Source organism: Ptychodera flava, chromosome 21 (genome assembly GCF_041260155.1).
Source record: "Ptychodera flava strain L36383 chromosome 21, AS_Pfla_20210202, whole genome shotgun sequence".
In the NCBI taxonomy this organism is placed as follows: domain Eukaryota; kingdom Metazoa; phylum Hemichordata; class Enteropneusta; family Ptychoderidae; genus Ptychodera; species Ptychodera flava.
In genome coordinates this window covers 26,765,326-26,779,090 of record NC_091948.1, presented here as the reverse complement: position 1 = coordinate 26,779,090, position 13,765 = coordinate 26,765,326, and the positions used below count along the sequence as shown (strand labels likewise).

The following is a 13,765-nucleotide window of genomic DNA, read 5'->3' as shown; positions in this document are numbered from 1 at the left end:
CAAATCGCCACGGCCTAGGGAAATAGCTGTCTACTGCAATCCTTATTTATATAAAATGGGCATAAAAGCCCTCACGACGTGGTATAAGTGTCATGGCTGCATTCACAAAACCTCTGGAGGGGCGGGAAAATTGACGGGGGAATTTGAAAATAGTGTATGTTGGGGCATTTGAAGGGATTTGGGAACTTATGGGGAGGGGGCTGGAAACGAAACTCTTTCTGTTTGATACGAAATACGTGTTGGGTTGTCTATTGAATAAAAAGTCACAAAAATAAATTGTATGAAAACATTCTCTGTCGTATATTCATTGTTAAAAATTCGTCCACAAACATACAGGTACATTCTCACACCCATAGATCACATGGAACCGTTTCAGCCTCTGTTTTGTTTATGTCAACAGAAATATTAATTAAAATTTAATTCAAGTCCTGACTACATGTAGAATTAATTTGTCATCAATAACAATGATTAAGGTATTTACACATATACAGAGTATTTTGCATGTCAGAATATTTGTTATTCAAGCATGTTGTGGGAAGTAAGACAAGAAACTGCAATTAAAACACAAAATGAAACGTACTTAAAAATTGGCCAAAAGGTACAGCTAATATCCCTTTTATACAATTATGTTAATTATGTTCAGTTTTCCTGACAGGTGAGGGAAGTAATCTTGCTTCCATACCTTTTTCATGTGATCGTTGTTTTTTTTTTCTGTTTTACAAGATGGAATCTTCCTGTATGAGAAAATGTCAAAACAGCGCCCTCCTTCCATAGAATGGACACACACACACAAAACACAATCACAAACACAAACAAACACTCACCTATACACACACACACACACACACACTCTCTCTCTCTCTCTCTCTCTCTCTCTCTCTCTCTCTCTCTCTCTCTCTCCGTGTTTTACAACAATCCTGAACTACATCTGCGCCAAGTTTTATTCGTTTGTTTGTTTGTTTTTTTGAAAATATCTTCTAATTATTCAGCATTGTACATCGTGCTTCTTTTGTTAGCCTCGATTACTTCTTTCAGGTGCAAGGAAATAAAAATTCCCTCGTTCACAACAAACCCGTTGAAGTTACTGAGATGAGGTGTCTTTTCAATTTACTTGGCAGTAAACTTACATATTTCAGAATCAAACACACCATTTTAACAAAAGTTAAGGCTCCTTTTTGGTCTCTGTCAGTGTGATATTAGTGTACTACCTTCTTGCTGTCCCCTTTGCACGTTTGTTTTCTATCCTTATCTCTCATTGTCTCGATTTGTTTTTATCAAGTTTTTTTTGACAAATCATCTTGTATGTGAGTGATTGCCTTTGACACTGACAAGGACTGGTCATATTAAAAATAAAACAAAACTGTTAGGTACTGGGTAGAGTTTTATCAACTTACCACCCTGCAGGTCTACCACCATCTATAAACGAATAGATAAATCGAAGTAGGTTTGAGGGCGCTTGTCAGTTAAGTAAAGACTTGCATAGCATTTGTTCCATCGTTAGATTTTGTTCTGACTCGGGAAATCGGGATATGCCATTTTAGGACATTAATATGGTGGCCGGTGAATACATGAACATACCCGGTACTTTGCTGTTTGTTGATAGACCGGTGCCCCTTGTGTATCAGCATCAAATAATTGCATCAAGTTCTTGTCACGTTTTTAATATATTAAGCAGTCTTCATGGCAGGCCTTTGGAGCTACCTTCCCGGAATACGAAAGGCTTTAGTACACTTTGAAATCGCTCAGACTAGGCTATTCTTTCGTCACATTACACCCTATTCTCTTCCTTCTCCAAAACCCCGGAAAAATACGGCCCTGCAACTATAGCATGATGGTTCTTCTAAGGGTAGCTGCATTCCTTTGATAACTTTATCAACTTGAAGTTCTGTCCCAGGTCCTGTCACTGACCTCAAAAATGGCTTGAAAGGCAGTATTTACTTTGTTGTCACGTGGAAAGGAAAATACCAGGAAGAGATATATTATTCTAAATTCAAAAGTCACAATAGAATTACCACATTGATCATAATTCAACGTTAATTATGTGATAGCCATACAATATAATAGAGAGGCGTTTTCTTCACTTTTTGACTTTTTACGGAAGCAGACGCATCAGTCAGTTGTACTACAGTGACGATTCTCTTGATTTTGCTTTAAATTGATACAGGTCCGAGAAAGTGTAATTCAACAATAATTGACGTTGAGATGAACTTCTCGAAATAATTCACAAACCATAACACGTCACGAACATTTTGCTAAACCGCGAGTGCTGCATTCTACTGCTAGCAGAGATAAAACGATATAAACATATTTTATTTACAGTTTTGTGAAAAACAATCGGGCTTGAGCTCGGAAAATGAAGATTACTGTAAGCCTGTAGTTTCGCTTTTTTAAGGTGAGGTGCTACGATTGTTGGTTGTGTCACCCGATGTTCTCTTCCAACTATCCAGGTGGTTTCTTTCCCAAAACCTGTTAAAACACTGTCGGAACGCTTCCTCGTCGGTCGGTGAACTACCGATCTGAAAAAACAGTTACATCGCACAATTCAGCTTTACATGTAGTCCATCCAGCATCTTATTCAAAATACCATTTACGCATTTACCTTGTACGGTGATGGTGGTATTGCATTTAAGCTGCTCACGTTAAACATAAAGGGGTCCTTATTTTAACTTGCAATTACTGTATAAATAGGTCAACGTTTTCTATGACTTCGACCCATTTTCATAGCATATCCCTGGGACGGTAACAGGATAAAGAACTGCTTATATACACCAGGGGCCAGAGTTTTCTTTCCCCGAGGCTCAATAATGCTGTATACTAGTATTAAAATTCGACTTTATTGCGCTTATAAAGGAAAAAGCCAATAGCGTCCTCCTTTGAGTTTATATCCTTACCATCTGCATTTGCTTATGTTGCAATCATCTTTTCCTACTGGATTGTTCTCTATTTCAGTAAAACCTCTCCGAATAAATAAATAAATAAATAAATAAATAAATAAATAAATAAATAAATGAATAAATAAAGTCCTTCATCGATTTGAATCATATATGGAGCTGTCCATTTCATAATTCGACTCGAAATGTACATGACACATTCAATTTGCGACGGGTAGAAAGGCTAAAATCTTAATGATATAGATTAACTTGTTTTTGAAAACGGAAAGACATAATAATAATCTTACACGTAGGTGTAACCATACACGGGCATGTATAATTCTACAGAGACAGGAGAGTATTCCAGCACACTTAGGTGAACCAACAACTTCAACTAAAATCACAATGTAACGATGTCAAGAAACAATAAGGAAAAATTTTAAATAATCCCATGGGAAAATAGAAACAGACAGTGACAGACAGATAGAAACAGAGGCAGACAGACAGAGATAGAGAGGTGGTTAGAATATTGAATAGCTAAAATATTACACACACACACACACACACACACACACACACACACACACATATATATATATATATATATATATATATATATATATATATATATATATATGAACACACACAAACACACATTACTTCAGAAGTAGAGAGTGATAAGTTTCATACATTTTTCAATCATCGGTCAGACAGAACTAAATTTTCCTTAGGTTTTTAATCACATTGATCAACGCTGATAAATCTACGCTGTCAAAAAAAACGCTCTGAGCTTGTTTAAAAGCGCCACCACCAAAACAAATATTGTTTATCTAATTCGACACCACCTAAGACCACAAAGACCACAGTAAAATGGTACGTGCCAACCATGTAAATGAGAGTAAAGACCCAAGGAAAGTCAGTTCTGTCTTTCTGAGGAAGCATGTGATGAGCATAGGAAATATACCGATCGTGGTACATAAATCTAATGGCTTGCCAAATGTAAACAATAAAACAGATAAATATTTAATTTATCGCTTTAGTTTTTCAACACTGATGTTTCATGCTTTGCAAATTCGACAATTTTTACTCTAGACTGTCTTGCAACTGACTCTTCACACATCACATAAACCACTCACAAGCAAACATAAAGTGCAAAACTGTAAAATTTATTAACAATGAACAGGATATTTACACATATTCAAAACAATATTTCCTAAAATTAGATTTGTGACATACACTTATTATTCATTCTGACATTCAGCTGTCCAATACATACAATCCCTATACTTTGATGACAAATGCTGAATAATTATGATACTGTATTCAGCAATCACGTGTCTTTAACCTGTTTCGTGACCTTCACGACATCATCGAATGCCTCTTTGCGAGTTGTCATTCTCAGAATATAGTCAGGCGAAAGTAACAGAGTTGCTTGACCGAGTAGTGAATTTTCAGGTAAGTTCTTAAAAACTTTTAAAAGCATGTTCAGTACTACAATCGATCTGTAAACTCCACAACCTAATTCGTTATTTTATTTTGCCATGGTTAGAAAAGATGTATTTCTGCATCACTGTAAATTTTTATTTTTCGAAAAAGAGATAAATATTTACTGATACAAAGTTCGGGAAAACATTTTATTTACAGTCAAGTACAGCTACATCATCCTCTCTGTTTCCCTTCGGAAAGAATGTTAGTAACGATTATTGTATTTCATCTTATCTTCTAAGGGCGACTTTAAAACTTAGGGGCTGATCAAAATCGCGTGGCCGAACAATGACGAAAGGAATTCAAAATATACGCCCCAACGGAATGACGAATATCTGGTCTTCCGACCGCCAGTGACACTGGTCGATGCTAAATCTATCGTATCAGTAACAACAATTTTTGCCAAACATTTTGAAATTGAAATATATACACAAAATTCGAAGGTTAGTTCAAAGGAATGTTGACTTCTTATCAATCAGAAGTGCGAAAAGTATTGGACGTTGATATCCTCAAGACTTAAATGAAGACAACCTCCAAATGAATAATGTATCTTTTAAAAAAATTAAAACATTCAAATATAACAGCCAAGAGTACCAACATGGACAATATTTAAGTAAAAGTCGTACTGTATGGAACTTAAATAGTCGTTTAACTCCTTCAGCATTACTCTAAATCCACAACATCTATCCGATCCATTTAATAAGTCGAAGTATAAAGTTATATTTACAAACATCTTCGCAAAACTTTCCTCAGACGGGCATTGACCGTGGTCGAAATCAAGCAGTCGTATTAAATTGATCAATCTATCACGATAAATAACGTGTTTCGTCGGTTCACTAATCTACAGAATTGTTTATATAAGTGAAACATCAGATAGCTTCATTCAGTATAAACAATTGATTTTGTTGAAAAACATGATGTGTACCTATCCTAAATTTTCTAACATAAAAAATGGAATGTATCGAAGATTGGAAAACTTTGTAGAGCATGTTTATATCTCTAATATTCAGTATGTAAACGAAGAACTTTCATATTAACTTTAAGACATACCGGTCTAGCCTTCATAATATGCACATCACGTGATAGAAACATGCGTTGATACAGTGCTACTCAAGCACATGAAACTTAAAATACTCGAATAGAAATCAGAAACTGATGACTTTTCAAAATTATTGTGAAAACTTTCCGTATGGCAGTGAATGACAGTATGTGACCTCTATCGTAGGATTTCTGAGACAGACTCATGAAATTTTGTCCATGAAAGGTGCGCATTTCTATCTCTATTTCACACCAAAATGTACAACCCTCAATGGAAATTTGGTTTGCAGAAAAGGGATTTCTTCGAGCTCTTGTTTTTGCGACAGAGTCTCATTAAAGTGACTCTTTTTACTTAAATTTCATTAATTTCCTTTCTGCAGACGTAATGAAAATTGAACATGTCTTTACACTTGTGTACTTTGACGTCACGAAAACCAATTTGACTCAAAGTCTCAAGAATATTTTCTTTGCCCCACATGGTACCCAATCCCTTGCCTTCCATATACAGCGAAACCGGCATGCAGTGAAACATGCTGATGACGTAGCCGTCAAGGGCGCGTGGGTTGCCGATGTTCTTCCAAGGATGACTGCTAACCGCCAACTCCAACATTGAAAAGACGCCGTCTGACTTCAAGACGCGTTTTGATTCGCGGAGTACCGCTTCGGGTTCAGCTTGGTCGTGGATGCAGTCAAATGCCGTGACGAAATCAAACTTTTCACTCCACTCGCTCGGGAGCGACGCTGCGTCCTTGACGAGGAAGGTGGTGTTCTTCAGGCCTTTTCTGCTGGCCTCTTTCTGAGCTGTCGCCACTGCGTCGACGGAGATGTCGATGCCGTAGAAGTTGCTGTGGGGGAATCTTTGAGCCAAGATGAGGGGAGCACGGGCCCGTCCGCAACCGATGTCGAGAACGCTGATCCCCGACTCTGTGAATAGAAGAGAAGGCGGCAACGGTCTCAGAAACATTGTGAGAGACGCCGATTGGCTGTAGGTAGAGACGTCAAATCGGAGAACCAGACGCAGAGACAAACAGTCAGGAACGAGAGAACGAGTTGCTCATGCAGAGTGTAGAACAGAATATAGATGTCTCGTCAGACAGACGTGTAACAGGGACATTACCTGTAAGGTTTGTATGATATTGTCATTATTTTTGCTTTTTGGAAACAAGTTCTTCACAGTGTTCTCCACAGCTTGGAGAAACAGAGTGGCAGCCAATTTACATAACAATGCATGATTTGCATATTATTTTGTTGTTAAAATGTATTCTTTTGTATAGTTATTAAAATATGGATAGATTGCTCCAAAAACAGAGGGATGGCCCACCACTAAAAATCCCCTTATGGAGAACCCTGCCTTTTCTCTTCCCTACAGTACTGTGAAACACGGAGTATTAGCATCAATTTGCAAATGCGAGGCACTGTGTGAGTGATATATAATGTTCTTGTTGACGAGGAATTCCGGATTAAAAAATGAGTCGCATTCAATAACATAGGACATTACATGCAGGATGTGTTGACAAGGTGAGCAGTTGGAAGTGTAACTGAGAGTAAACAGAGAAACTGTGCTTTACAAACGGAACAAAAGTTAATGAAACAATTAAAAAGAAGTTTTAGCTGATTGACCTTTGAGCAAAATGTGATGATGTAGCATAGACAATAAAGATCTAGATGTCTTTTCATGACAACAATTCGTTAGTCTCTGACAATATTAACTTCATATCCATTATTATGCGAAACAATTTTAGCTTATTTGTGGGGGAGGTATGGTTGTACTATTCACACAAGAATATTGGAAAGCGTCGTTGGTTTGTTTGTTTGTATGGTTTAGTTTGTGGTTAGGTCTTGAAGTGAACGTAGCGATCGTGTACAAATTTCTTAAACTAATCAAACACCATTGTGCAGGGATATCTGGTTGTGTACGAATACCTGAGATTAAAATGGAGCACGCAAAAACCTAGAGAATAAGTGAGCTGAAACAAACTTACCCAGGCGTTTTTCAAGACCATCTACTGATGGGACGAAATCTGAAAGCAGGGTCTGGTTGTGCATCATGTTTGACATGTGATCCATGAACTCCTGAAATCCGGGATACTGGTCATATGAAACCCCTGTAAAATATCCAGTGAGGCTTTGTCACTTTTGAGTCTCAAATCCAGGAAGGGTTTATGTTTACAAGACTTAAGAAGACGGACTCCAACTTTAATGAATAGCGTCTAATCTCAAAAGTCGAACGCGAATGAAGTGAAAGTATCAAGGACTGGATTAGATAATGTCAAAAGATAAACCGCACAAACTAATGCCAAAACTGCCAAAAGACGAAATACGTCTGATGTCATCTGAAAGCGCCACCAATCGATTCCCCTCTTGTTAATATACGTCTAACGTACTGCATACTGAAACTAACTTTATTGCACGGAACTATATTCATAGGAAAGAGCTCTGTTACATCTGGTTGCCATTGCATAGTTAAACGAATACAATTAAAAACTATACATTAATTAGCTTCTATTTTTATGGTTCAACAAAGTTTTGTGATATTTCACTAACTTTGAGACTGGTCTACAAGTTTGAGAATGGTCTACAAGTTTACGGTGGCTTAAATATACAAAGTTTTCAAAAGGTAATATACACTGTGTATTGTAGTGTATATATATATATATATATATATATATATATATATATATATATATATATATATATATATATAATATATATATATATATATATATATATATATATATCTCTCTGTGCCCAAGTTCAGAGGTTGCCATAAAGCCATTATGGTGATAACCGGGAGGGCACATTGTATACATTTTGTGTATATATAATATACATATACATATACACACACACACACACACACACACACACACACACACATATATATATATATATAATATATATATATATATATATATATATATATATATATATATATATATATATATATAATATATATATACGATGAATTTAAGAGTTTGCTTCATTCTACCTCTAGCGTCAGGTTAAGATGCATGTGAGAAGTTCAAGGGCCGTGTTAAACATAGCGGAAACTGTTTATACCTCAACATTTGCAACTCACACAGTTGGCTTAATTTCGGACAAAGTAGTTCACATAATCCTGAATGACCACGCCTACTCTCGGGACTTGGAGTAATATGGCGTACTTTGACATCTTTTGCTATTTTAAGTCCCTGCTGCAACATTCCAAATATCATCTGCCCACGAAACACATCAAGTACGCAGTATCCTGAATTCAAACATCTCATGACATTGACGTCATCGAAAAGTTCAACAAACACTTTGACCTACAGGTGATTCCTTCCTCAGTTACGTTCTATTTTTTTAGAATTCTAAAGGTATGCAACTCTGAGTCATATTTTGAAATGTTGATCATACTGTGATCCAGGAGACGTTAAAGTTCTTTCATAATAAATAAAACCCTTTAGCCACCAGGTAAAGTATTGGATTAGAGGAACATACTACTCCAAAGTAGACGATACTGAAAAATTAAGAGGCTCCTATCCAGCGTGTTAGCTCTGAGAGAAAACCGTTAAAGTTTTAATAAGTCAATGAAAATTTCATGAACCCTCAGGTTTCAAAATGACGTCACACAAGGTGTGGACCAGCAAATAATTATTGGAGTTTTAGAATTTGATACTCTATACCTCTTCTTTACGCAACCATATCTATGATCGTGACGAGACGTTTCGTTTATTTCATTTTGCATCAGCATATTTTATGGATCGTGATAAAGTCCGTAGGCGTTTTGTGAAATTCTTTCACTTTTCGATGAAGTGACGTTTGTGCTGTTTATAGCCTCTCTTCAGTGACCTCTGGTAAAAAGATGTGTAAATATTTCAACAGCACTGCAAACACTATAGTGCGAACGCGTTTTGTGGCTGACTTACCGCTCGGTCCATCAATCTTGAAACATTCATTGACTTGGCTGTATCCCTCGCAAAGCATAGGCACCAAGCACGTCATACCGGCCAGGCTGTGTTTTCCAGTCAGGAAGGGTAGGTGTTGCGGGGCGATATGGTACGTGTTTTTGTCAGGGTTCATCTCAACAATCCGACTCACCACAAAGCTGTGCAAAAGTTCGCGGACATACCTAAAACGTGAAAACAACCCGGAAAGGTGCATCGAAATAGCTCCCCAGAACGCATAAATTGATATAAGTAGTCCAAGTTTAAGGGAGAGGTAGAGGCAGACATACAATACGGAAACAATATATATGGATGGAAACCGAGCGAAAGGTGGAGACTGGGAAATAGAAGGTGGTGGGAAATACAGACACAAAATATAATGAACAGCTGAGAAACGGCTGCGCGCACGTCAAGCGTCATCGGAAGATTCAGTCCTGCTTGCGTCTGTTGAGAATTATTAAAATGACACAGAGCTTTGCTTTGATGTTGAGACGCCATTACTCCGTAAGTAAAGCATTGAAGTTGACAGAAAACATATTTATTGCACTAATTAATCTTCACGCTACAGCTAAATACCTGTGTGACTGTAACAACTCTCCAACATATGACTCGCACATAAATGCACACTGATAGCATGTGACTATAGACGGGTTTCCAGACAAGCAGCGGACTGTTAGTGATCAGTTACCTCGTAAAGAAAAGCATTAAGGCAGAGGAGAATTTAGAAAACTATAACTCATAGCAAGGATTAGTGTCAATTCATTTGTATCTGTGGAACTGCAGAATCTATAGCTTATGATAAAAATTTATTACTCCGGTCGGAGAGTAATTTAATAGGGTTTTCCGTGCCTTGTAACATCCCCATAGACTGAAGACTACATCCCACGTTGTGAGACATTGATATGTCACGTTTTTTCATGTCTATCAATTGCCTGGGTATGTTGCAACAGTAGCAAGGCTAACCCCAAGCCTCACACCCTATGTCTGCCTTACACGTTTGCTGTGCTACAACCATTACAATATTGCATAGCTATGTCGCTTACGTCATAGCCATATGCGTTGCGTACCACCGGTGCTGTAAAGGAAGTACTGTGAGCGTCGTCTTACATATCCATCTAAGTTGTGTAGTGACTGCACTCCTGCAGTGTGATTTACATGTTTTACGCCCCGGCTGCCTTCGTGTGTTACCCCAATCTGAGCATTCCACCTTTTGCATCAAGAGGCTAATTAAGTGACCCCTGAAGGGCAATTCAGCAACCCCTCTGCGGCCTTGTGTCACCTTCCGACATATAACGTTTTCGTATAGTAGGTTCCGGGATTTGGCCAGGTGAATCATCAATAGAGCGCTGCATGACTACATCAATCACGATGCTACCCCTCAATCGGACAAATCTCTGCAAAATGTGAGTTGTTTTCGCCTTCTATTGAGTTTTAAAATACACCGCGGCCTCACATCTTCAGAAAGCAATCCCCTGAGAAAGAATTAGAAGGCAACACACCATCGAAAATATTCATGATAGTCACGTTTGTAATTTGACGAGCGTCGAGAATGAAGCGTACGCGAAACCATGTAAAACATCTCTTTCGCTGTTCTGAAATACTGCTGATTGAGCTCTAGGATATATCTAATGTCAAAAGTAAGGCCAGCCACTGACAGTGTCAGTTTTCAAGGTCAATGTCGCTCATTGAACTCCCTTTCACTATTATAATAACACTCTATGCAATAATAAGTATCAGGAGAATATTCTTGCTCGCACTTACCGTTCCTTAAGACCAGCCTCTTGAGCAATTTCATACGATGTCTTCGGACTCTTCATCACTTCGAAGACACCGTGTCGAGCCGCGACACTTATCGCCAACGCTTGGAGGCCGTTGGTCACCATGTTTTTAATACGCAAAGCGAATTGCTGGGGTGACTCCTCCTCCGATATCACCATCTTTCGGTGATGTTGTTGATGGTGACCGTTGGTTGTAGTACGGGCGATGGTCGCTTTCTCCGTCAGACTCATAGCTGTGTAACTGCAGCTGTCTCGTGGAATGGTAGTTTCGTGTTCAGTCCCTTCGGCAGTGAGATCTGATCGTCGTTCCTAGCACTACGATCTTATATAGTTTGGGCGGTTTTGGCTGGCTGGTCATGCGTTAGTTAGAAAAATAAATGCACAACAACAAACAAAGCAAGTTCTTATGTGTAACGCTATAAAATTAACACGCATCGTAAGAATGTTCCATTATACATGCAGGGGGTCTGTCTGCGTGATTTGGTTCCGCACGATGTTAAATAGCAAATACGTGTCGTTTCGCAATAAACGCAGTTTCTCACTTTATTCTAATTGACGCGCAAACACACACACACTCATTGTCATTTCAGCGACTTGGAGTTTATGGCAGTGCGTACCTCCAAGTCTACAGACGAACAAATCAAAGGTCCCCGTAACCCTTGCCAAAATGTTGGTAACAATGTCGACGTGCCAACGCTTGGCGTGGTCGATGGGTCAATTTGTCGTATGAGCTTGACCTGCAGACCTTAGCTAAGGACAGGTGAGTTCATGGCAATCAGGTTCTCGGAAGACCAAGGTACCTTTACAAACTTGTAAAATGTATCACCGTGACGGTAAACCACATGCCCCTTTACGGCAACAGCTTGGCGTTACCTTACTTTTTTTGCATTGGTTCGCCGAGCGGAAATCATGCTCTCGCTCGCGAGAATGCTAAAATGTCTTGCACATACATATATGCATGCATATATACAGGGAGTATTTATTTTTTTAAAACATCAAGAGCGATCATACACATGCAATATCGGAAGACACATCCTGCTTTCGAAAAGACAACACTATCCACTGTTGCTTGTGGTTTGGTCCTCTTTGGACAGCAACTGTAGCACAGAGTCACATGCCCTCTCTGCCGCGTACCTATCATCTGAAGTGGCTGTGTCACTGCCATCTGAAAGCATGCACCATGTAGTTATAATCAAAACAGAAACAAAAGCGACGAAAATAAAAGACCAAAAACAATTCGATTTTTAATATTAGCGGATCATCTTATTCCATCGGTTTCCCGTAATTGGAACGTACGCTTTGATAGATTCCATGTGAATCATACAACAGTGTTGCAGCCTCTGACTGCAGTATACAACTGGGGTATCATCAAGGCGATGCGATGCAGTTTTATATTTGGGGCATGGCATCATGTTATTCACATGTAAACGACAATGTTTAACAAACCTCGATATTTACACCACTTGACAATGGATCTACTGTATGTGCAAGTAACTTTGATATACTTCAACAACTAGGAAAGGTTTACACACATATTGTGAACAAAGTCATAAGCTTGCATCATGTTAACGAATATAAACAGTTTACCATTTTTACATTGTAAAACTAGCAAACGAATAAGCGTCTCTCATGCGCTCTGAACATATCTACCGTTTCTAAATTGTTCAAAATGCTATTATACATGTATGTATGTATGTATGTATGTATGTATGTATGTATGTATGTATGTATGTATGTATGTATGTATGTATGTATGTATGTATATGTATACGTGATATATACATGTGAACGTAATATATGTATACGTGATATATGTATATGTGATATATATGTAAATATATACTATAGAGTATATGAGTATATGTAAATTGTGTGTGTACGTGTGTGTATTTGTCTGTGTTCGATCTCCGGTGACTTTGTGCCCCAATAGTAAATCATATATATACGGAAGCAATGTATACTTGTATTCCACGAAAAATTGCCAAGTTCGTTCAGTGCGAGGTCAACAAAACTTGATAACTCGATTCCGCTGGCAGCAGACAGTTGTGACATTGAACTCGAGTGTCATTGATTTTTTTTTCAGTATTCATCAACAAAGCATGCACGGATCATTTGAAAACCCTGGCTGAGCAGAATCCTACGGGGGATTCACCCTTGCTTAATTTATTCTCCGACTGGGCTTGTACCAGTTTTAGTGACAAAAATGTAGGAAATATGGAAACTTTCCCAAAATTCGTCGCTGAGTGACTTTTGGGGGAAAAGAGAAAGAATTTAGGTTGCAATGAAGAAAGATTACTAGCATTGCGGCGGCACACAAGCTTTGATGCGAAATAAAGTCTAGAATTATGTTTTAAAACCGAACCAGCTTAGCTATGTGAAGGTATAACCGGCCGGGTAGACTACCCTGATCTGCTAGGATTACTGAATATGGAATTGCGCCTGAGATACTGTATCCATCGACGAATACCGTTCTTGCAAGGTGAGAGATAGCGTGCAGATTGGTAGTACATCTATGCCAATCAGCGACAATGTGCACAGGAAGCAATGCTGGTACATATAATCGTTCCACGCCACATACAAGTAATCCAAGCCGACGCCATTCACAGGGACAGCTAACCATACTGATATCTTATTTGCCTTAAGTTACTTTTAATTGGGATATAAGCCC

The 13,765-nt window shown here is 38.3% G+C and overlaps 1 protein-coding gene across 1 annotated transcript; it reads right to left on the bottom strand.

Annotated features, from left to right (window-relative positions):
- Positions 1-4,015: 4,015 nt before the first annotated feature.
- Positions 4,016-11,527, bottom strand: LOC139121870 (S-adenosylmethionine-dependent methyltransferase Rv2258c-like). Its single transcript, XM_070687131.1, has 4 exons — positions 11,081-11,527; positions 9,302-9,504; positions 7,376-7,498; positions 4,016-6,317 (listed from the first exon to the last, which is right to left on the bottom strand). Exons 1-4 carry the CDS (start codon positions 11,326-11,328, stop codon positions 5,746-5,748), a joined length of 1,146 nt encoding a protein of 381 aa, XP_070543232.1. The 5' UTR covers positions 11,329-11,527; the 3' UTR covers positions 4,016-5,745.
- Between the last annotated feature and the right edge of the window lie 2,238 nt (positions 11,528-13,765).